Here is a 24174-nt window from a genome sequence, read left to right as displayed (position 1 = left end):
AGCTGGGTGAGGAGTGGCTTGAGTGCAGTGTCAAAGAGAAGGGGGTGTCAGTTGATGAAAAGCTCAACATGAGCTGGCAATGTGCACTTGCAGCCCAGAAGGCAACCGTGTTGTGCGCTGCATCAAAAGCAGTGTGACCAGCAGGACAAGAGAGGTGATTCTGCCCCTTTGCTCTGCTTGTGAGACCTTACCTGGAGCACTGCATCCAGTTCCGGTGCCCCTAGCCTACAAGAGACAGGGAGCTGCTGGAGTGGGTCCAGAGGATGGCCATGAAGATGATCAGAGGGATGGACAACCTGCCCTCCGGGTACAGACTGAGAGAGTAGGGGCTGTTCAGCGTGGACAAAAGGCAACCCTGGGAAGCCCTTACAGCAGCCCTCCAGAACCTGAAGGGGGCCTACAAGAAAGCTGGGAAGGGACTTTTTACAAGGGCTTGCAGTGATGGGATGAGAAGGAACAGCTTTAAGCTTGAGGAGGGCAGTTTTAGACTGGATATTAGGAAGAAATTCTTTACAGTAAGGATGGTGTGACATTGGAACAGGTTGCCCAGGGAGGTCATGAATGCCCCCTCCCTGGAGGTGTTCAAGACCAGACAGGATGAGGCCTTGAATGACCTGGTCAATTGGAAGGTGTCCCTGCCCAAGGCAAGGGGGTTGGAATTAGATGGTCTTTAAGATCTCTTCCAAATGAGACCATTCTATAAATCTATGAATCATGTCCATTTGATCCCTTTGTTTAATGACAGTAGTTCGGATTACCCTAGCTGTTCCACAACCACATTATTTCCTTTCAGCCAAACTTTGAGACAGTAGCTTTTCCATGAGACATGGGCAATTAATTACTGTAATTTTAAGCATTTCTTGGCAAAGAGCCATGTCATGGCACACACCATGATATGGGTCTGTGATTCAATGTACCAGGTAAGGAAAAGTACCTAATCCTGAGGATTTGACACAAAAGCCCTTCTCTAGCTGCTCAGTCATCACCTAGAGGTGACATCTCTGCTGGTATTGTTAGGGGAGGGGAGCTTCTGAACCTTAATGTGTGTTAATCCCCTTCTCAAATCAAGGTTGAAATAAGGGGGTCACTTCACCACATCTGACCCCTTTAAAAATAATAGTTACAGTGTTTGGGGCTTTTTATGTGTTTGTGCATCATACTGGGAAAGCTTTATGATATGCTGTGAGTCTCTCATCTTCCACCTCCATTTTTACAGGGTATGTAGGTGCTGCTGCAGGAATGAGATGCTTGTTATCCACACACAAATTCAGAGGCAGCAGTAGAAGCATCTGAATAGTCACACAGGTATTTCCCGCTTGACGACCCTCAGAAGAGCAGGTCTCTGACTACTCAAAACTGGGACAAAGCACCTCAGAAGGCTGCATTCACACAGATACACATAGAGTCACAGAAGGACACAGAAACATTCAGGTTGGAAAAGACCCTCGGGATCATCAAGTCCACCTGATAACTTTACTCTACAAAGCTCACCCCTAAACCATAGAATACATAGAATATATAGAATACATAGAATAAACCCAGTTGGAAGAGACCTTCAAGATCATCGCGTCCAACCCATCAACCAATCCAACACCACCCAAACAACTAACCCATGGCACCAAGCACCCCATCAAGTCTCCTCCTGAACACCTCCAATGATGGCGACTCCACCACCTCCCCAGGCAGCCCATTCCAATGGGCAATCACTCTCTCTGTATAGAACTTTTTCCTAACATCTAGCCTGAACCTCCCCTGGTGCAGCCTGAGACTGTGTCCTGTGCCCAAGCACCACATCCAAACAACCTTTAAACGCATGCAGGGTCGGTGACTCAACCACCTCCCTGGGCAGCACATTCCAATGCCTGACCACGCCTGCTGTGAAAAATTCTTCCCAATGTCCAGTCTAAACCTACCCAGTTGCATCTTGAGACTGTTCCCTCTTGTTCTATCACTAATTACCTGTGAGAAGAGACCAGCACCAACCTCTCCACAACCTTCTTTCAGGTAGTTGTAGAGAGCAAGGAGGTCACCCTTCAGCCTCCTTTTTCTCAAACAAAACAGCCCCAGCTCCTTCAGTCACTCTTCATTAGATTTATTCTCCAGGAATATCCTCCCAGAGGAATTGCTATAGCATGTTTCTCAGTATACTGGATTCAAAATCTGGCTTTATTTGCTTATTTACATAACATCTCAGCCCACTGTCTAAAAATCCATGCTATGTAACCTGGACCAAGGATCTTCAGCTGTTCCCTCGGCTGCTTCCTGATGCAGTCTGCTTCTTTCCCAAGTTGGCAGGTTTTATAATTCACACTACAGGTCTCAAAACTTGGGTCAGAGTTGCAGAGCAATTTATTTGCCTGCTGGCTGTATGAAAACTGTAACTGAAGGTGGTCTCTGTGAATGCTTTTGCAATCTGTTACACCTTCCTACCCCAGGGCTCAGATGAACACTGAGCAAGGAGGAGCGTTTGATTAACCAGGCGCTTGCAACACGTGCTAGAGCAAATTTGGCATTAGGAAGGTTGCTTCACTTAAGCACAAGACTCATTCTCACCAGAAAAGCACCTTCAGCATTTCTCAGGCACAAAATGAAAATTCACCTCCTGCTCGAGTTGCTTGTTTGCCTCCAGAAGAGCTCTCCAGCCTGACATTTTTTTCTGGAGGGGAGGGAGGGTGTTGAGAGATTTGACTACTGAACAGCACAGTCATCAGCATCCCAAAAGGGCAGGTTCAGGCAATAAATCCAGGATTCTGTTTACCAAATGGCTTCTGGGCACCCTTGTCTCAAATGCATAGCTACTGATTTCGACAGGGCAACCTGGCAGAAAGAAAAACTCACAAAACACTCTTTGCTGAGGGACTCCTCTTGTGAAAGGTGCAAGCCTAGATGAAAACAGAACAACGATACTGAAAGTGATTGTGGTGGGGGTTTTTTAATGTAAGGCTGCAAGAGTCTGCTGAATTATGTCCTGAGAATGACTGGCCAGCACTGCTTTTGTTTTGCCAGACACCGTTGTCATTTCATGTTAATGACATTGTAGCCATGACAAAAAGTGCCTATTGTTGCTTACTTTCTACTAGAGTATCTGCAAGGGGAGATAACTTCTGTGCTGAAATCACAGGGCAACCCTGTGAAAAGCAGGGCTGTCCTGGGTGCCCTGGATCTGCCTGCACCTAGTCTCCATTTCCCCAGAGAAAAGCAATCATAGGTGAATTGCTACTTTCAGCATCACAACCCTCCCAGGAACCCCAGATCAGTTCAGACATCTCACTGTGCTAAACATCATAGCAAATGCTTGGTAAGAGCCAACCAAGGATAAATAGTCCAGAGCAATAGAGGACAAGGGAGTAGCCAAGAGGTGAAGGTAATTGTCTAGCACTGCAGAGTGGGACCAGGGACAGAGTTCAGAACCAAATCTTTTGTAATCTGAATTTAATGTCAGACTATGCACACACTTGAGTGGTGGACTGTGAAAAGACTTTGCCACCCTGGGAATAGCCAAACTACTTATGAGATACGGAACTACTACTCCTATGCTAAGGACAGGTTTCCCAAAAGATCAAATTGGAGGCTCAGGGGAGACATAATTGCTCTCTACAACTACCTGATGGGAGGTTGTAGCCAGGAGGGGGTTGGTCTCTTCTCCCAGGCAACCAGCACCAGAACAAGAGGACACAGTCTCAAGCTGCACCAGGGGAAGTTTAGGCTGGAGGTGAGGAGAAAGTTGTTCACAGAATGAGTTGTTGGTCATTGGAATGTGCTGCCCGGGGAGGTGGTGGAGTCACCATCCCTGGAGGTGTTAAAAAAGGGACTGGATGTAGCACTTGAAGCCACGGTTTAGCAGTCATGAGGTGTTCGGTGACAGGTTGGATTTGATGGTCTCTGAGGTCTTTTCCAACCTTACTGATTCTATGATTCTATGACCTCCAGTCTCCTTCTCCTGTCCCCAAACAATATGGGATCCCACAAGCACACAGTCTTATGGTATCTGGTTTTGTTTACCATTTAACAATTTTCTAGAAGTCCCTTGCAAGCCTCTGGGACATAATAACCAACCATGATACCATAGCAGAAATCAGACTACTAATAAATCCAGTGTTGTGCTATCAGTATTCTAGACACTTTCTATAAGGGTTCAAAGGTATGATCAGGAACCACTGCATGTGCAAATGAGGCTAGAAAGTCAGGACAAGGATAGCAGTGAAATTCTTGCAAATAGCAATGGGCAGCAGTAGCACGTGATCTGTACAACGTGTCCAGAGAAGGGCAAGGAGGCTGGGGAGAGGCCTCGAGCACAAGCCCTATGAGGAGAGGCTGAGGGAGCTGGGATTGTTTAGCCTGGAGAAAAGGAGGCTCAGGGGAGACCTTATTGCTCTCTACAACTACCTGAAGGGAGGTTGTAGCCAGGAGGGAGTTGGCCTCTTCTCCCAGGCAACCAGCACCAGAACAAGAGGACACAGTCTCAAGCTGTACCAGGAGAAGTTTAGGCTTGAGGTGAGGAGAAAGTTGTTCACAGAATGAGTTGTTGGTTATTGGAATGTGCTGCCTGGGGAGGTGGTGGAGTCACCATCTTTGAAGGTGTTCAAGAGGGGATTGGACACGGCACTTGAAGCCATGGTTTAGTTAGTCACGAGGTGTTGGGTGACAGGTTGGACTTGATGATCTCTGAGGTCTTTTCCAACCTTATTGACTCTATGATTCTATAATTCTATGATAAGCAGCTTGATATCCAGGGAGACTTAATAGGAAACCAGTACCTGAAGGGGGACCGCAAGAAGGCTAGAGAGAGACTGTTTACAAAGGCTTGCAGTTATAGGACAGGGGCAAAGGTTTCAAACTAGAGAACAGTAGACTCAGATTGGATATTAGGAACAAGTTTACCATGAGGGTGGTGAAACACCAGAACAGGTTGCCCAGGGAGGTGGTTGAGGCTCCTTCCCTGGAGATATTCAAGTTGAGGCTCAACAGGGCTCTGGACAGCCTGAGCTAGTTGGGAATGTCCCAGATTACAGCAGGGGGGGTTGGGCTAGATGACCTTTAGAGGTCCCTTCAAAACCTTTCTCTGATGCTATGATATGTGTATTCAAGCATCAGAACAACTTTCATGTAATTCTGTAATTGTATTGGCTCTGGATATTTTTGATATGAATGGTACCATCCTCCTTAACAGGCCAGGATATATGGTTAACATCAAATGCAATATGGAATATTTCAGCCTGTCAAAACTACTTTTAGCTGTACTACAGAATTTTAAAGTCTTCCTGAATTTGACCAGACTACAGATTATAGTCACCTAAGGAAATTAATGCATAGCTGAGGGGGGAAATGTTTTATAGCATCTGCTAATACCTTAGGCATTGATAGGGCATTTTTCTACAAGTCCAAAATGCATTCTTCATTTTTCACTGACAGCTGGTTAAAGAAGGAATGCAGTGAAAAGTCTGTAAAAGCTTTGAAAAAACCCCAACAACCTGGATAGGTCTGCACTTCTGTTTTTCTCCCACCTATGCTAATCAGTGAGGTACAGCAGTTAACAGTGTCTTTTGGATTCAGTGACACCTTGGTGTGCAATCACACAGGGCAACAGAGATCGCAGCACTTCTTTAACCACGAAAAAAGAAAGGGGTTCCTCAGCTCTTTTTGATATGCTAGGGCAAAAATATTGGAGGTCACTTTTTACACAATCCCTTTTTCTTCAGCTTGCATGAAGTCTACACACTGTTGCTCCAGCAGTGTGGCTTTTCACAGTATCACAGTATAACTGAGGTTGGAAGAGACCCCAAGGATCACCAAGTCCAACCTGTCTCGACAGACCTCACAACTAGACCATGGCACGAAGTGCCACGTCCAATCTCCTCTTGAACACCTCCAGGGACGGTGACTCCACCACCTGAGGTCACCCCTGATCCTTCTCTTCTCCAGGCTAAACAACCCCAGCTCCCTCAGCCTCTCCTCACAGGGCTGTGCTCAAGGCCTCTCCCCAGCCTTGTTGCCCTTCTCTGGACATGTTCAAGTGTCTCGATGTCCTTCTTAAACTGAGGGGCCCAGAACTGGACACAGGACTCAAGGTGTGGCCTAACCAGTGCAGAGTACAGGGGCACAATGACCTCCCTGCTCCTGCTGGCCACACTATTCCTAATGCAGGCCAGGATGCCATTGGCCCTCTTGGCCACCTGGGCACACTGCTGGCTCATGTTTAGGCAGCTGTCAATCAGCACCCCCAGGTCCCTCTCTGTTTGGCAGCTCTCAGCCACTCTGACCCCAGCCTGTAGCTCTGCATGGGGTTGCCGTGGCCAAAGTGCAGCACCCGGCACTTGGACTTGTTAAATGCCATGCCATTAAATGGCATTTTCTTGCTTCTCTTCTCCCTGTTCCTTCTCCTCCCCTTCTCATCCATTGGAAGATATTCTCTGTAAGTCAGCATAGTTAGGTTTGTATTTTCCTACCTCAGTTTTGGAATACTGTCCTTGCCTCGTTCTTCTCCTACTATGTTTCCTTTGGTAGACCCTATTCTTTTACTAACATTCCCAGGGGCAGTTCTTTCCTGTTTCTAATTTCTTGGTTTTCCTTCCTCACAACCTGATCCTACAAAATGTCCTCTCCTCCTATGACCTCAGCGGCTAATTCTCCATCAACAAATCACAACCCAGCCAGATCAACCACCATCCATCCAGTCCTGCATGTTTCTTAGCTTCACTAACATCTTCTCCTGGTTGATAATGTAATCCATGGGACAACAAAGTACCCTGGTGGTCAAGAAGGACAATAGAATATTTCAGTGCATTAAGAGGACTGTGTCCAGCAGGACAAGGGAGGTTCTCCTCCCCCTCTACTCAGCACTAGTTAGATCATATCTGGAATCTTATACATAGTTCTGGGCCCCCACAGTTCAAGAGGGACAGGGAGCTAATGAATAGAGTTCAGTGGAGGGCTACAAAGATGGTAAGGGGACTGAAGCATCTCTCTCTTGTGAGGAAAGACTGAGAGACCTGGGGCTGCTTAGTCTGGAGAGGAGAAGGCTGAGAGAGGACCTGATCAACATCTACAAATATCTGAAGTGTGGCTGTCAGGAGGATGGAGCCAGTCTCTTTTCAGTGATACTGTGTGATAGGATGAGGGGTAATGGATGTAAACTCAGTCACAGAAAATTCCATCTCAACATGAGAAAAAGCCTTTTTAATCTGAGCACTGGAACAGTCTGCCCAGAGAGGTTATACTACTACCTCTAGAGAGCTTCAAAACCCAACTGGATGTGTTCTTGGGTGACTTGCCCTAGGTGATCCTGCTTTGCAGGGAGGTTTGACTCGATGATCTCCAGAGGTCTCTTCAAACCCCTAGCTTTCTATGATTCTATGTCTCATAGAGGTAATGGCTAAAACCACTGACCTCTCTTCAGTCCATGATTTTCTGTCGGTGCTGAAGCCTTCACTTTTCTTTTGTAACTCTTAACAGCTCCTCGACTGTCTAAACCAAAACAAACCTGCACCTTTCAACTTATGGTGTGTGTTACAGTTTTGAGAGCATCTTGCTCCTTTCCATTCACGCAAGCACAGTTTAGATGCAGTTCCTTCTTAAGGCACCATCTCTCTTTGTGACAACCTAACAAAACACTTGTTTTACTAATGAGGGACTTCCTGCAAGGGCATCTTCACTGATCTGTCCTTTCCCAGTGCTTCCTCCTTTCTTTGAATCTCCTCATTGGTTTCCTCTGCTCTGACATCAAGTCAAAGTTTACTACACTCAGCTCTTTCAATAACACTGCTATTTTCCTGCCTTTTCCCCCATATACTCTTATTTCATCTCTCTCTGAGCTAGTCCATGGGGGTTTGTTTTTGTTTTAAATACAACTTCAGTAAAGATTTTCTATCTTTTCTGCTGCCCAGAAAATTTGTCTTGACAAATCTAATTGACAATCTAATTTCCATCAGCAGATAAAATAGCTCCAATACTCTGATCATTTCTCCTGCAATATTACAACAGAATGAACCGTACTTACTAATCCTTTCATCCATGTACCTATGGTTTATTCTCAGAGTGAATGTATCCTTTCCTCTACAATACATGCAGCAAAAAGAGGTAAAAAATAGGCTACACAGACTCAAGAGGCATATGCCCATCAGTATTCATCAAGCATGATGGGCCAAGTGTGCTTTCCCATTGTATTTGGAGAAAGATTCTGCTCCTGGTGCGTACCTTGGACACTGGTTACTGGGAGAGTTGGACACTTGCTCTGCTAGAATCCCTTTTACAACCCCACAGTTCTTATGCTCTTGTAATGAAATGGGATGATCAATAAATCCTTCTGATATTGTCTATGCCCTCTTCTTCCACCTTTATACAAATCCTTCCCTTCTTTACAGAAGGCACTCACTTTGTGAAGTCCTGTGGACTAGGATCCCATCTTACTTATCTTCAGAACTTTTATGGGAACACTCAATGGTGTGATTATTTAGAACAAGAAAAATGACATTATGATGAGAGCAGCAGAATGGCTGCTGGTACAATTATTTGCAATCCTCATTTCACACATACAACATGCTGTCCTGAACCTCTGCCCCTCCAGGTAGTATCAGCTGAGGTTTTGTTTTGTTTTCTATTTTCCAATTCTGCTGCAGGCAGTTTACTTTGCAGCTTCCATCCACTAATCTCAAAGTGCATTTACATAGAGGAATTAATTAAGACTCTTACATACAAGAATTAATTAAGAAAGTAATGGGCATGTTATATCATCTCCATATTGCATATGGGGGAACTGAGGTGAAGAAAGAGTTGCCCAATTCTTTTGCAGAGCTGGGAATGTGCTTCGGCATCTATCATATTCTCTCAACCCGGTATGTAAGAGTTTCCTTGAGAGGCAGATACTCAGTTTACCAGGTAAAGCACCACTGAAATGTAGTCCTGCTTCCCTCAGACAAACACTTTGGCCAGTCAAATTTATAAACACATTCTTCTTTCTTATTTGAGACAGATAGAGGGACACAACATGAAAAGCAAACTACTGTAACTACTGTGGCATCTGATAACATTTATACTCTTCTGAAGAATCAACCCAATACCTGGAAACTGTAACCTTATCCTCCTGCTTTAACAAACTCTCCCTCTTTCTCAGCATTCACATGACAAAGAAAGAAATATAAACCTAATCACTTATGATTTTTATCAACAGTTCATAAAACCTACACACAGCTGATGCTCGACTATCACTCTTCTAAAATGCAACAGTGCCACCTGCAGATCATGCTAAAAAGGACTTTCCCACAAACTCAGTCTGGAAAAAGCAGAGCAGGGATTTTTCTTCTTTCCATCCAGACAAGTCCTGCTACAAAGCCCAGATGAACATGTATAAACTTGAGCAGAACCTGCACATTCATATACCAAAACACAAATGTCCACTGGGAACACACGGGTCCTTTATTTTCACAGAATCACCAAGGTTGGAAGAGACCTCAAAGATCGTCAAGTCCAACCTGCCACCACAGACCTCATGACTAGACCATGGCACCAAGTGCCACATCCAATCCTCTCTTGAACATCTCCAGGGATGACTCCACCACCTCCCTGGGCAGCACATTCCAATGGCCAATCTCTCTTTCTGTGAAGAACTTCTTCCTAACATCCAGCCTAAACCTCCCCTGGTGCAGCTTGAGACTGTGTCCTCTTGTTCTGGTGCTGGTTGCCTGGGAGAAGAGACCAACCCCCTCCTGGCTATAACCTCCCATCAGGTAGTTGTAGAGAGCAATGAGGTCTCCCCTGAGCCTCCTCTTCTCCAGGCTAAACAACCCCAGCTCCCTCAGCCTCTTCTCATAGGGCTTATGCTCGAGGCCTCTCTGCAGCCTCGTTGCCCTTCTCTGGACATGTTCAAGTATTTCAATGTCCTTCTTAAACTGAGAGGCCAGAACTGGACACAGTACTCAAGGTGTGGCCTAACCAGTGCAGAGTACAGGGGCACAATGACTTCTCTGCTCCTGCTGGCCACACTATTCTTAACATAGAGCAATAGAATACTGCTTTGTAATACCTGGCATGTCCATTCTCTAAACATGAGAATCACAGCATATTCCCCTGCTTCTAATAGCCACTCACATTGGGCAGAGGAGCACATCAGCTGGGACCTGCTCCTCCTCCACAGCCTTCACATAATATGCCAACTACTCCCAGCTATGTTGGATCCCAGAGTGAGGGTCAGGCTACAGTACATACTGGAAATATCTACCTGGATGGATGGATATAATACATTATAGACATTACATACTGGATGCAGTATGCATTCTATCAGCCAAAGGGCCCTGCTCTGGAAGAAACCTACCAGAAAGTGCAATCTGAGGTTGGTTGCAGCCACACCCTGCTATATGAGGAGATGCAGGTCTAGCACATCCACAGGTATACCTCCTGCTATGTCTCCTCTCTGCCAAGTTGAAGCTATAAATCAAATGTGCATGTTCCCTTCTGAATTTTCTTCTAAACCACAGCATTTGACAGATTCTTTTACTTTCAACAGAGGTATTTATTTAAAACTCAAGCAACCTGTTGTTAAATATTAAAACAGTTAATAGTTTCAGTAAATTCCACCCTGCTTTAAAAATTTTGGTTCCTATCCAAAAATTGGCACAATGCTGTTTAAACAAGAAAGAACACTTAATTAAATTTACAGTCTCTTTGCTGACATACCACATATTTCATATTTGGGTTGAATATGGGAGACAAACCTCATCATTTTAAAGCTAAGCAATTTGCATTTGTAATTAGAGCCAGTTGAAATACTTCTCAAATTAAAATTTAGGCCTCTGGTATTTTGACTAAACAATTATCTGGGGTATTAGCTCCACTTACACCTATTGGACTGGAGAGCATTAAATCAATAAGGGCTTGAAAATCAAGGTGGGAATTAACCTTATTCAACCTTAATTCCACTGTATTATAGAGAGAAGAAAGAAAACAGAAAATAATCCACTCACCCACTGTCATACTGTCCATGTAACGTTTGATGATGTCAAAGGAATCTCTTAAATTTCCTTCTGTTATGTCAAATATGATATCTGCCTGGTTGGCTGGATACGTAGGTGTGATGGCACGAAGGAAAATAATCTCTGCAAACAAAGAGCACCACGGAACGTGCTGAGAAGCATTTCAAAACATCACTGAAGAACCTGAAAAAAATGACTTCTCCTCAAAGCTGGTGGAGGACACCTCCCTCCCCCACCACTCCCACTCTGTTGTTCAGAATGGAAAGAAGGGAAATCTTGGGAAAGGGAGGATTCAGAGAGATTGGTTATATCCTCTTGCACCATCCACAAAGCCCTGAAGCCAAATCACTGTTACTTTCAGAGTCCAGAAAGTCCAGTCTTAGAAAGTGGTCAGACTTTTGACAGGCACCCAAACAGGTCAACACCAAGGACAACACCAAGGGTGGGCAGTAGAGGAGGACTGAACTCCTAGTCCCTTAGGCAGTTACACAAAGTACTGCCATTACAAATGACAAAGTCTCTTTGAGTGTTGGAGGATGGGTTTAGGTTTTAAAAACCCCAAAGTAAGACTATTTTTCAGGCCCCTTGTGAGAAAGGCAATTATTATTATTCTCGTTAATATTCTCAGTCTACAGAAGATGAAATTAAAACATGGAGCTGTAAGCATTCACCCAAGGCCATGCACTGAATTACATTTAGGAACCTCTTCTGAGCTTGGGTCGTACTCTCAGATCATTAGGTCTCTTTTTATTAAATCATGAGGATGGACTAATGAGGAAATGGTTTGGGAAGCATCCTGGGCCAAATCCTTAGCTCAGCTGCCAGTACACCTGGTGAAGCTGAAGGGGTGTGTATGGGAGTAGAAGTGGCTATGGGGCATTCCTCCATTCCCTGTGAAGCAGGGCCAGCCAAGGCCTGAAACAGGCCTGATGCAATCTATAGGAGCTCTACATAGCTAAGTTACTGGTGGTTAAATTGTTCCTTATATGAACAAGGATTGGCATGTCTCTTGCCCTAGTCCTTCTGCTGGTAAAGAAATGAAGAATCAGCTTTGGCTTTCATGAAAGAGACAGATTAAGATGTCTTCCTAAGATAGAGAAGCCGAGACTCTGGGTGCATTAGGAACAGGGATTTCCAATCTTTAAAAGCCCCTCCAAAATAACCTTCTTTCCCTCCATCTCCCCTTCTTCTCTGTGCCTGTGCCACACAGTAAGCTGCTGAGTAGCTCATTCTACAGAGAAGCAGGGCAGAAGGCAGTCATCCCACCTATGGATGCGCTGACAATTCCCAGTGAAGCTGCCAGAAAATTAATACAAATTCCAAGGAGCAAAAATTGGCTCTTTATCTGTAAATCTCTTTGAGAACTAAGCAAATGAGTGTGATCCTTTATGAACTGAAGGGCTCACAGGCCAAAGGAACTAAAGAAATGCACGACTGCATCATCTGGGGCTGGAAAACTCACCTTGGGTGCCTGGACAGCAAATCACTTTGATGCTTTTGAAAATCTTTAAGATTTTTTTTGTCCAGTCCTTGGAATCTCCCTTTGTTCTGTATTTAAAAAAACAATGCCTTTCTCCCTCCCACAATGTTGTTTCCCCCCATAGATCAAAAATAGAGAAATCACAGCACTAGGTATTATCTTCAACATATTTCTTCCCCAAATGGGTTGTCAGACCTTGGAACAGGCTACCCAGGGAAGTGGTAGAGTCACCACCACTGGAGGTGTTTAGGAAGAGACTGGATGTGGTGCTTGGTGCCATGGTTTAGTTGATTAGATGGTGCTGGGTGACAGGTTGGACTCGATGATCTCAGAAGTCTCTTCCAACCTGGTCTATCCTATCCTATCCTATCCTATCCTATCCTATCCTATCCTATCCTATCCTATCCTATCCTATCCTATCCTATCCTATCCTACCCTACCCTACCCTACCCTACCCTATCCTATCCTACCCTATCCTGTCCTAAACCATCCCAGGAGGAATGTGTAGATGTGGTGCTGAGGGATGTGGTTTAGTGGCAGTGCTGGATTGATGGTTGGACTTGATGATCTTAAAGGTCTCCTCCAACCAAAAGGGTTCTATGATTCGCCATGCACGTACTAAAGCCTAATGGTTGCATGTAGATAAAGGCTGTATTTTTAGAACAAGCCACCTGTCAATAGCAAACAACAGACCATTAAGAGATGAGAGAAATAGGAGCACCTACTTCCTATGGCAAAATCTGCAAAGAATAAGAAAAAAAAGAGCAGAAAAAATATCATGGAGCACACAACTATTACGTGAGTAAATACGGTAAATGGGAATTCAGACTCAAGAGTTCCTTAGACCAGGAAGCTGTATGAGTTAGAGCTCAGAATGACTTTCATTGCCCCATAAAATTAAAACTCCTGGATATTGAAGGTTTTAATTAAATGGATAGTACACTATAATTTGGAACTGCACAAACATTTTCCTGCACCGGTAGCTAGTCTGGCTTTAGGCAGGGATTTCCGGTGGAGGTTTTCGATGTTGTAGTCTATTAAACAGAACAAGGAACACACCACTTACCTTCAGGTCTTGTAAATTCTCTGAATGTGGGCAGTGAAATGACGGTGTGGGAAATTGTATGGACTGGATCCAACATACAGATGACATCGTTTGGTCGACAAGACTTAATGCAACGGATAGTGTCCGTCTTTTCAAGTCTGATGCTACAGAGAAATGAGAGAGAGACACATATGTACTCTGAAAATTAAGTGTTCATTCTTCACCTCAAAAACTTAGACTAATGCCTCTCATCAGAACTGCAGGATGAGTGAAACATTTGCCATGGCTAAGAGCTGCAGTCAAAACTCCCTCAAAACTGCTTCCCAGTTCTTCAAGCCAGGTATGCGAAACCAGGGAGAAATGTAGCACGTAAGATGCCATACAAAGTCTCTTTTCAAGTACAAACAAAGATCAAACAGCTAGGTCCAGGTCCTCAGCTGCAGTATGCTGGTGTGGACTCACCAGTTTCAGTGGAGCTACATTTACTTGCACCAGCTTTTTTGTGCTCCCTGATAACCAGTCATATAAAGCAGAAACACTTGTTTTCATTCTGGAAATATCAGTCAGGAAATATCTGAAGGGCCAATTGTCCTTCAGAATGTTCGGTGCAGCAAGAGCCAGAAAAGCCTCTCTTAAGCCTTTTTTTTTTTATACACACACACACATATTCCCTTTCCACCTAAACTGAGAAAACAGTGAGGGAAACTAGGAGAGGAAAAAGTTAACCACATTATTTAAAACCTCAAAGACTGAAGTCTGAGTTTGGGGAAATGGTAAGGGTCATTTCATATTCCATCTTAACCAGCTGCTCATTCGTCCTTGAAAGTCTATTAAAAGTTAAATGACTTCTTCTCACCCTTGTCCACTAGAGTGAATTTAAAGTCACTTACAGTTCAGGAACTTCACACAATACCCGGTCTGTGTTCGTGAGAGATGAAAGGGCTATGCTGGGACTTAAAATGTGACTAAGCCCCACAAATGATCTCAACTTTGACCTGCCCATTTCTTCATATTTCTAAGTAGAAAAAAGAAAAGACTGCAGTGTTGGGGAGGGGGGTGGTGGTGGTGGTGTATCTGTGTGGAATCAAAAGAGTAAAAGGAAGGAAAAAATCACTGAGTAAAAGTGAAACAAAAATGGAAGCCCAAGTTTTTCAGACACCTTTAGAAACTTCTTGCTCTTTTCAAAAGGTGTTACCCGAGTCCACACCTACAACCCATCTTGTTTCACATGTTCAAAGGGACCTTATGGCTCTATTAACAATAAATACCTGAGTAATTTCTCATTATATACTACCCACATTTGCTCCCCAAAGTAAACAAAGCCAAACATGCTGATAGTATTTGAAGCTAAAATCAAGGTAAGAGAGAGAGATGATTCAAGGAAATCAAGCTTCGGCAGATGTGAACTAGCATAGCTCATGAGAAGGCAGTGAATTCGGGTTAATTTACAGCAGCTGGGTCTGGCTTGTTGTTCTCACTCTGTAGTTGGTGGTTTAATCCTGGCCAGGAGAGTCCTGCTATTTGGGTACAAAATGTTGTCATTTCCTAGACATCTCACAGATATCACAACAGGGCTCTCTCATGAAGCACAGAATTGCCTGGTTGGAAAAGACCTTAAGATCATGAAGTCCAACCATAACCTAACATCTCCCCATACACAACTGTTAGACCATGTCCTTGAGCACCTCATCCAAACATTTTTTAAACACTTCCAAGATTGGTGACTCCTCCACTTCCCTGGGCAGCCTGCCCCAGTGCCTAATGACCCTTTCAGGCAAAGAAGTTTTTCCTAATGTCTAATCTACACCTCCTCTGGTGCACCTTGAGTGCACTTCCTCTTGTTCTATCACCTGTCACCTGGAAGAAGATGCCAGCCTCCACTTTAACACAACCTCCCTTCAAGTAGCAGTAGAGAACAATGTCCATCAGTCTCCCCTCATCCTCCTCTTCTCCAGGCTGAACAACCCCAGCTCCCTCAGCAGCTCCTCACAGGTTCAAGACCCCTCAGCAGGCTCTTTGCCCTTTCCTGGACACACTCCAGCATCCCAATGACTTTTTTGCAGTGAAGGGCCCAAAACTGAACATAGTTCTCAGGGTGCAGCCTTAGCCCTGGGTACAGGGGTACTTCCTAACTCCTGCTGGCCAGGGAAATGAAATACCTCCTTCTGGTCATTTTACAACAAAGTAGTTCTGGATATGGACAACACATTCTGACCTACAATAACAGATTCCACCCACCAAATAAAGAAAGGACTTCCAGCTAGCTGACCCTCATGTCTGTCAGATTTTGGGACATTTATCACTAGTGAGGTACTGAGGCATCCTAAATTTTCATAGCTGTATTTAGATAGTAGAATTTGTATGTAAAAACATTGTGGTGGGAGTGTCAGAAGCAGTCAGTGTTGTTCTGCCTTTGCTCCTTCCTAGGAAGGAAAGGCAACTTTACTCTTGACTTCAGCTGGAACAAGAATTGGCAAATTCCAACATTTCTGAAATCCTCATCCAATAAAGCCATGAAGGCCTAAGAAAGACTTAAAATCACAAATTTCACTACTGATGCACTGGGGTACAGTATTCTGACATGAATTAGGTATCCTGCACACAGAAATGGAGGATCACAATGACCACAAGTGATTTAATTAATAGTTAAAACTAGATACTGGGTCCATCCACCTTGTAACCACACATGCAACAGATAAACATCCTCATGGTGGTGGTAGAGCCACCATCATTGGAGGTGTTTAGGAGGAGACTTTATAGGGTACTTGGTTGCATGGTTTAGATTAGATGGTGTTGGATGATAGGTTGGACGCGATGATCTTGAAGGTCTCTTCCAACCTGGTCTATTCTATTCTATTCTATTCTATTCTATTCTATTCTATTCTATTCTATTCTATTCTATTCTATTCTATTCTATTCTATTCTATTCTATTCTATCATAGAGTACAGAGCTGTGTTGCAAATGAACATTTCATGCACTTCTGTTAATCAGTGTAATTCTTATTAAAAAATGTTTGGTTTACTTGACCCCATAATTGTTACTACCTTTAACTGCTGTCACATTTGTTGACAGGAATCACATCCTTTCACAAGCTTTACTTATCTAGGCTTAGAATGGTCTATTGTAGTGTGCTGCCCAGGGAGGTGGTGGAGTCACCATCACTGGAGGTGTTTAGGAGAAGACTTGATAGGGTGCTTGGTTGCATGGCTTAGTTGATTAGGTGGTGTTGGATGATGGGTTGGATGCGATGATCTTGAAGGTCTCTTGCAACCAGCCATGAGGATGATCATAGGCCTGGAGCACCTCTCCTATGAGGACAGACTGAAAGAGTTGGGGCTGTTCAGTCTGGAGAAAAGAAGGCTCTGAGGTGACCTTATTGTGGCCTTCCAGTATCTGAAGGGGGCCTACAAGAAGGCTGGGGAGGGACTTCTCAGGATCTCAGGTAGTGATAGGACTAGGGGGAATGGAATGAAGCTGGAGGTGGGGAGATTCAGGCTGGAGGTGAGATTCAGCATGAGAGTGGTGAAGCCCTGGAATGGGTTGTCCAGGGAGGTGGTTGAGGCCCCATGCCTGGAGGTGTTTAAGCCCAGGCTGGATGAGGTTCTGGCCAGCCTGATCTAGTGTGGGGTGTCCCTGCCCATGGCAGGGTGGTTGGAACTAGATGATCCTTGTGGTCCCTTCCAACTCTGACTGATTCTATGATGCTATTCTATTCTATTCTATTCTATTCTATTCTATTCTATTCTATTCTATTCTATTCTATTCCAACACCACCTAATCAGAAGATCAAATGCAAAGATTATGTGTGATGATAAAATAAAAAGTATTTTGAGGTCAGAGCACATAATTTATAGCAAATACCAGGATTTGAAATAGATGCCAATTGCCATTTTTTTCCAGGGGACATCTAAAGATGTGCCATTGAAGTAAGGACAAAGTATTACCAACTGCATTTTGGATATACTGAAACAATTAGCAGGGATATCCCAAGAAAGAAGATCAGGGAATGAATATTTAGGCAAGGGAAAATGAAAGCAGAAGATCAAGTTTAGCAGTGTGGACAGAGAATTCAGGAAAAAAAGAAAAAGGAAAGGCAAAAAAAAAGGGTGTGGGATTTGTAGAGGAGAGAGAAATAGTGCAAAGAAATAGAATAGAATTAACCAGGTTGGAAGAGAACTTTGAGATCATTGAGTTCAACCTATCATCCAACACTATCTAATCAACTAAACCATGGCACCAAGCACCCCATCCAGTCTCTTCCTAAAAACCTCCAGGGATGGTGACTCCGCCACCTCCCTGGGCAGAACATTCCAATGGCCAATCACTCTTTCTGCAAAGAACTTCTTCCTAACATCCAGCCTAAACCTCCCCTGGCACAGCTTGAGACTGTGTCCTCTTGTTCTGGTGCTGGTTGCCTGGGAGGAGAGACCAGCCCCCGCCTGTCAACAACCTCCCATCAGGTAGCTGCAGAGAGCAGTAAGGTCTGCCCTGAGCCTCCTCTTCTCCAGGCTAAGCAGCCCCAGCTCCCTCAGCCTCTCCTCACAGGGCTGTGCTCCAAACCCCTTCCCAGCTTTGTTGCCCTTCTCTGGACACATTCCAGCAACTCAACATCTTTCCTAAACTGAGGGGCCCAGAACTGGACAGAGGACTCAAGGTGTGGCCTAACCAGTGCTGAGAACAGGGACAGAATGACTTCTTATTTTTGCTCATGTCTTCCTGTAGTGGGGATTGTGACTGACAGAAGTTTCCTCCTGAGTGCTGAGAATTTTTTTATTCAAATCTTTCCTTCAAGTCCTCCCCTCTCCAGCAAAATTTGCAACATTGGAGCTGGCACCTCCTCCAGGCCCTTTTCATTTAAAAGGAAAAAAAAAAGTAAGAAATGGCACAGTTGCTCTGCTTACTTTGCAAAGAAACCTTTAGAATGGAATGGAATGGAATGGAATGGAATGGAATGGAATGGAATGGAATAGAATAGAATAGAATAGAATAGAATAGAATAGAATAGAATAGAATAGAATAGAATAGAATAGAATAGAATAGAATAGAATAGAATAGAATAGAATAGAATGGAATAGAATGGAATAGAATGGAATAGAATAGACCAGGTTGGAAGAGACTTTCGAGATCATTGTGTCCAACCTGTCATCCAACACCATCTAATCAACTAAACTGTGCAACCAAGTACCCTATAAAGAATCCTCCTAAACACCTCCAATGATGGCGACTCCACCACCACCACGGGGAGGTGGTGGAGTCACCATCATTTTGCCTTTCTTCTTGGATCCTGGTGTCATTCCCTTTCAGATCCTCTGTGGGATTCAGTTAATTGGATTCTTTGGACCAGGAGCCACGATTTCATTTCAGTTGGGAAATAACCACACAGAGAAATGGTGCTACATAATTACATACACGTTCTTGAAAGTTCCAGCTGCACTGCAGCACTAAAGCATCTACCAGAGGAGAATCCAAGTTCCATGTTATGGTGTTACTTGCTGAATGTAAATTAATATGGTATTCTCACACTCCCTTCCCATCCTGTCAAACAAATATATATTAATGCTTGCAAAAAGTAAGTTTATTTTTGCATATTTACCCTACTTAATTATGGCTTCATAATGAACTGGTAGCCAGAAGGCTTTTATATTACAAACATCTTCTGTGGTGATTAGAAACCCCATTAGCTCAAGTAGCATAGGCTTGGGCTTTCAATGTTTAAAACTGGGACTCTTTTCCCACTTGCAACTTCTGGCAGCCTTATATGTCAACAGACTTATTAAACATTGGCAGTCCTTGTGAGACCTGAACTCCTGTCAGCCAGCTGCAATAAACTCTGCCTTAGGGAACATGTAATACTCTGGCAGAGGGCTGCAATTGGCTGATGATGAACCTGAGAGCCTGCAGCTTACAGCTAAGAGAGCAATTCCTTGGTTTAGAAGATTCCCAGTTTCTAATCTTGTATCTTGCTTGTCTGCATTTACATAGTGAAGCATTTTTTCAAGTATGTCTATTCACATGGATTATTCCTCACAGTATCACAGTATCACAGTATAACTAAGGTTGGAAGAGACCTCGAGTCCAACCTGTCTCCACAGACCTCATGACTAGACCATGGCACCAAGTGCCACGTCCAATCTCCTCTTGAACACCTCCAGGGACAGTGACTCCACCACCTCCCTGGGCAGCCCATTCCAATGACGAATGACTCGCTCGGTGAAGAACTTTCTCCTCACCTCGAGTCTAAACCTCCCCTGGCACAGCTTGAGACTGTGTCCTCTCGTTCTGGTGCTCCTGGGAGAGGAGACCAACCCCTTCCTGGCCACAACCACCTTTCAGGTAGTTGTAGAGGGCAATGAGGTCACCCCTGAGCCTCCTCTTCTCCAGGCTAAACAACCCCAGCTCCCTCAGCCTCTCCTCATAGGGCTTGTGCTCAAGGCCTCTCACCAGCCTTGTTTCCCTTGTCTGGACACGTTCAAGTGTCTCGATGTCCTTCTTAAACTGAGGGGCAGTCACAGGCAGCAGATGTATCTGGGCCCAGGATGGTCTAAAACAACACTAACTTTTAGATCATGCCTCTGGGACTCAGTTTTGAATACTTATCAATGCAAGGACAGAAAAGTAAATTGATTGCACAGAAGTAAAGGGAAGAAGTCATGGAAGGAAGACAAAAGATTTGGATATTGGAATTCTGGCTGACCTTTCACAACTGCTAGGATGTGGTTGAGGTTTTTTTGGTGGTGGTGGGTAAAGTCCTTACAATTAAACATTTCTCAGCTTTGATATGGAAGCTGGAGAGACAAGAATGTTATGAGATCAATTAAGTGACTTTTTCAAATGTTCCTGTAGACACATTTCAGGATGCAGCTTGTGAACTAGAAAGGAGCTCTCTGCTACTATCTGAGTGCTATTAGCAAGTTCATTGCTGTTTTCCCATTGTGAGGGGTTTTTTAATTCAGTGGAAGTTCCATAGAAAGGAGATGAAATAAATGTTCTTCGGAGGAAATACTCTTTTGTCCCATCCTTAGAAGCCAGAACTAGGATCTGTACCTGCTGGAAATCAGCAGAGCAATGATAACTAGCGCAGCTTGAGAATCTGTCCCTGCCCTTTCTGAGACACTTTTCTTCTGGGGCATCTCTGAGGTCTTAAGGGCCAAAGCTAGACCCTTTCAATAGATTTTCAGAAAATAAACAGCATTTATCCCATAAGTGATGAAACTCTCTAAAGATGTTTCAGTTGAGATAGCTCAAATTCTCCTTTTTTTTTCCCCTTTTTCTCTCCTACTTTTGATGGGTTTTTTAAATTGAGACCTAAACCTAGGCAGCTGTGTATCATCAAATGAGAGCAACTCCACTGCTGTGTGAATGAAATGAATAGTTTTCAGTCCTTGGTATATTCAGGTAATAAGCTCTTGGACACCAATTTCTACTTCTTTTTAAAGACAGGATGCAGAGTGCACATCTCCCCGAACTGAGGTGTTCAGTGACAGGGGAAAAGTGGAGAACTGTAAGATGATGACAAATAAAATGCAAGTGCAGCATGCAAACAGATGAACTACAACTTTATTAAAATTGAGAAGAAAAAGCTACTCTTGGAAGAGAAAAAGCAGCCAATGATGCCTGTACAGGGATCAAAGGGATCAGAGCTGTGCAGAGACAAAGATAAAAAGTTTGGCAATAAATGTGTTGACGGTTCCATGGCGGGAAAGTTGCATTTGAATGGTCAGAAGGTGGTCTCTGGGCTCTGTGATTTGCCGCTGCATGACCACAATGCCACTGTGGTTGTTCACTTTTTTTGTGGTGAAAAAACCCTCCTGGTTCCCGCTGATGATGGACAACGTGATTTTATCCCCAGGGACAGCATTGGAAGGACCCATGCGGAAAATGTCGGTGGGTACTTGGATGTTGGTAGGAAAAGAGAGGTGATAGTAGGTTATTCTCAGAGGCAGGCTCTGGCACTCCTTATTTTCATTACAAGGCAAGCGCTCACAGCGACTGCAAGAAAAGTGAGAACACAAGACAAGAGGAAGATTAGCGTACATTTAGCAAGTGTGACAGGAGAGCAAGGGCAGTGGGGGTGGAAAAAGATATGCTGACTTGCATACTTGTATCCATTCCTCAGCCTGGCACCTCAGTTATATTGCAAATGAACATTAATTAAATAAGGATGAACTCTGGGGTCGGTGCTTTGGGAGAAGCATTACCATTCTCAGAAGCGTTTCCCTTTCTCTGCACACACCGATGGGTTGAGTCTGGCCACTCAGCAAGGGAGAAGAGTTCATTTGCATTCAGATCAGCTAATCTCTTCCTAGGGAGAATACTGGCTTTCCCCCCTCCCCAGGTTCTATTCTTCTTGTTGATCTGATAGGTGTTAAATAAAGGAAGAGATCGTGAGTGGTTAGTGAGCTGACTGTGTCCTGCTTGGGATGTCTGGCTGGGTCTTAAGATTGAGCAAAATAGTCTGAAAACCACAAACACACAAAGAGTTGATCTTCCTGACAGAGAAGAGGTACAGTAGATACTGCACTATGCATGTATGTAAGTTCAGCACCTGACAGCATACAGAAGAATGTAAAGCTTCTTCCCAACACTGCCTGTATGTTTAGTTTTATTTGCTTTGAAGACAGATTTCTTCCTCCCAACGAAGCACAGCATTTCTCCGTGCTACCAAAAACATTCTGAGTCACTCTAACATGCATCTAGCAAGGACAAGATGCAACAGCCTGAGTCTCCAGCATGTGCCCTGCAGTCATAAGCCCTACTCTTAGGCAGCCTTGAGTCACAGGAATGATGCTGCTGAGTGAGAAAGTTGCCCTCTGCTGTTTCCACCCCTTCTACACTCAAGTGAAGAATCCAGAGCACGAGGAAGATGACACTCACATAGGCTGAGGGTGAACAATCAATGTCAGCACTAGAAATCATGAGCAATTTCTTCCCTTTCTGCTGTGGAGAGAAGTGAAGCCTGTCCAGTAAAATATGGCACAGACAAGCATGGGAATTAAAGGTACTGCTATTACAGAATGTTCTAGTTTACCAGCACATTAATGATGTTCTGACATGTCATGATACCTGGTGGGTTCAAGAAGTGTTTAAAGAACTGCATACACCAAAAGTTTATCTGAATTTCAGATTAAAGATATGCCCAAATCACCACAATTCAAATTGGTAACCAAACATCCTTGGTGGGTGTCAGTCGCCCTCGTAAGAACTGACAGAGTAAGAGGAAACCTATATAGTCTCAAGTGGCACCAGGGGAGGTTTAGGTTAGATATTAGAAGAAAGTTTTCACTGAAAGGGTTCTCAAACATTGGACCAGGCTCCCTGGGGAGGTGTTTCCATCCCTGGAGGTGTTTAAAAGACACACAGATGTGGTGCTGAGGGACATGGTTTATCACCAGACTTGGTAAAGTTGGACAATGGTTGGACTCGATGATCTTAAGGTCTTTCCTAACTGAAACAATTCTCTCAGACAAGTTCATGGAAGGAGAGGTAAACATGATGATCTTAGCTGCATGTTAACTTTGGAGAGGATCAGGCTGTGCATTTAGCTGCAAACTCGCCCCCCACACAAATTATGCAAAAGTGCCTCTCCAATCAAAAGCAATAATCGGTCCTCTCAGCTGAGGTTATGCAACCTAAACTCTGTGTTTCTTTACTAAGAAATGCTCCAACATGAAAGCATGGTTTGCTTCTTAGTACCTCAAGGAAATCTGACTATTTCATTTACTTTGACACATAAAACTGATCAGCTATTAGGTGTATTTGTACCAGCAGAACTGTGGCTCATAAGCAAGCCCCATTTTGTTTCCAGTGCACAATGACCTGAATTCCAGGAACTCCTCATGATATGCAAGATAAACATTTTCCAAAAGGTTAGTTAAAATCACCCTCAGTTCTACAGTTAATGTGTTCTATGTTTTCTTTCAATACCACTGGCAACACCAGTACAAAGCAAATCTCTGAAGACTTAAATACATTCTTAATTTTATTTATGTGTGTAAAGAGCACGCACAAGCCTTCGCGGGATGGCTGGCTAATCAGGTGTGGGTACTCTGGGAATATTTTCAGGTATGGTGAGCTCTCCATTCTTTTCTGAAATGTCATCAATAACTCCACTAAAAAGAATGACTTTGTTTTGTTGAAATCACAAGAGACGGGACTCGGCCCGGTGCAGGCCAGGTGTCCACTTCATTATGCAACATCCTTCTTTATAAAAGCTAATACAACGCAGAAGCAGTTTATGACTGCAACAAGGGACTCTGTTATATCAATCTGCTATATGTGAAGTCTTACACTCTCAGGTCATAATAACCATTCGTAACCAGGGGGTTGTAGACAGGCAGAGGTTGGTCTCTTCTCCCAGGCAACCAGTACCAGAACAAGAGGACACAGTCTCAGGCTGCGTCAGGGGAGGTTTAGGCTGGAGGTTAGGAGGAAGTTTTACACAGAGAGAGTGATTGCCCATTGGAATGGGCTGCCTGAGGAGGTGGTGGGGTCGCCGACGCTGGGGGTGTTCAGGGCGAGGCTTGACAGGATGCTTGGTTGTATGATTTAGTTGATTAGGTGGTGTCGGATGATAGGTTGGACACGATGATCTCGAAGGTCTCTTCCAACCTGGTTAATTCTATTCTATTCTATTCTATTCAGGTATCTGCCCTCCTCCAACTACACTGCTGCACCGTGTTCCCAT

General features: G+C 44.1%; 1 protein-coding gene across 2 annotated transcripts in view; it reads right to left on the bottom strand.

Annotated features, from left to right (window-relative positions):
* Window positions 1–24174, bottom strand: part of FBLN1 (fibulin 1) — a 122005-nt gene that overhangs the window by 19290 nt on the left and 78541 nt on the right. Inside the window, exons 15-16 of one of the 2 annotated variants that reach the window (XM_054173906.1) lie at window positions 13511–13653; window positions 10956–11087 (exon numbers count right to left, since the gene is read on the bottom strand). In XM_054173906.1, the coding sequence (XP_054029881.1) occupies window positions 10956–11087; window positions 13511–13653 (275 nt within the window). Of the gene's footprint in view, window positions 1–10955; window positions 11088–13510; window positions 13654–21061; window positions 21480–24174 lie in introns of those variants that run through there. The other variant, XM_054173907.1, reaches the window with a different exon arrangement.

The sequence above is a fragment of the Dryobates pubescens genome, chromosome 27 (assembly GCF_014839835.1).
Source record: "Dryobates pubescens isolate bDryPub1 chromosome 27, bDryPub1.pri, whole genome shotgun sequence".
In the NCBI taxonomy this organism is placed as follows: Eukaryota; Metazoa; Chordata; class Aves; order Piciformes; family Picidae; genus Dryobates; species Dryobates pubescens.
This window is presented reverse-complemented; position numbering and strand designations above follow the sequence as displayed.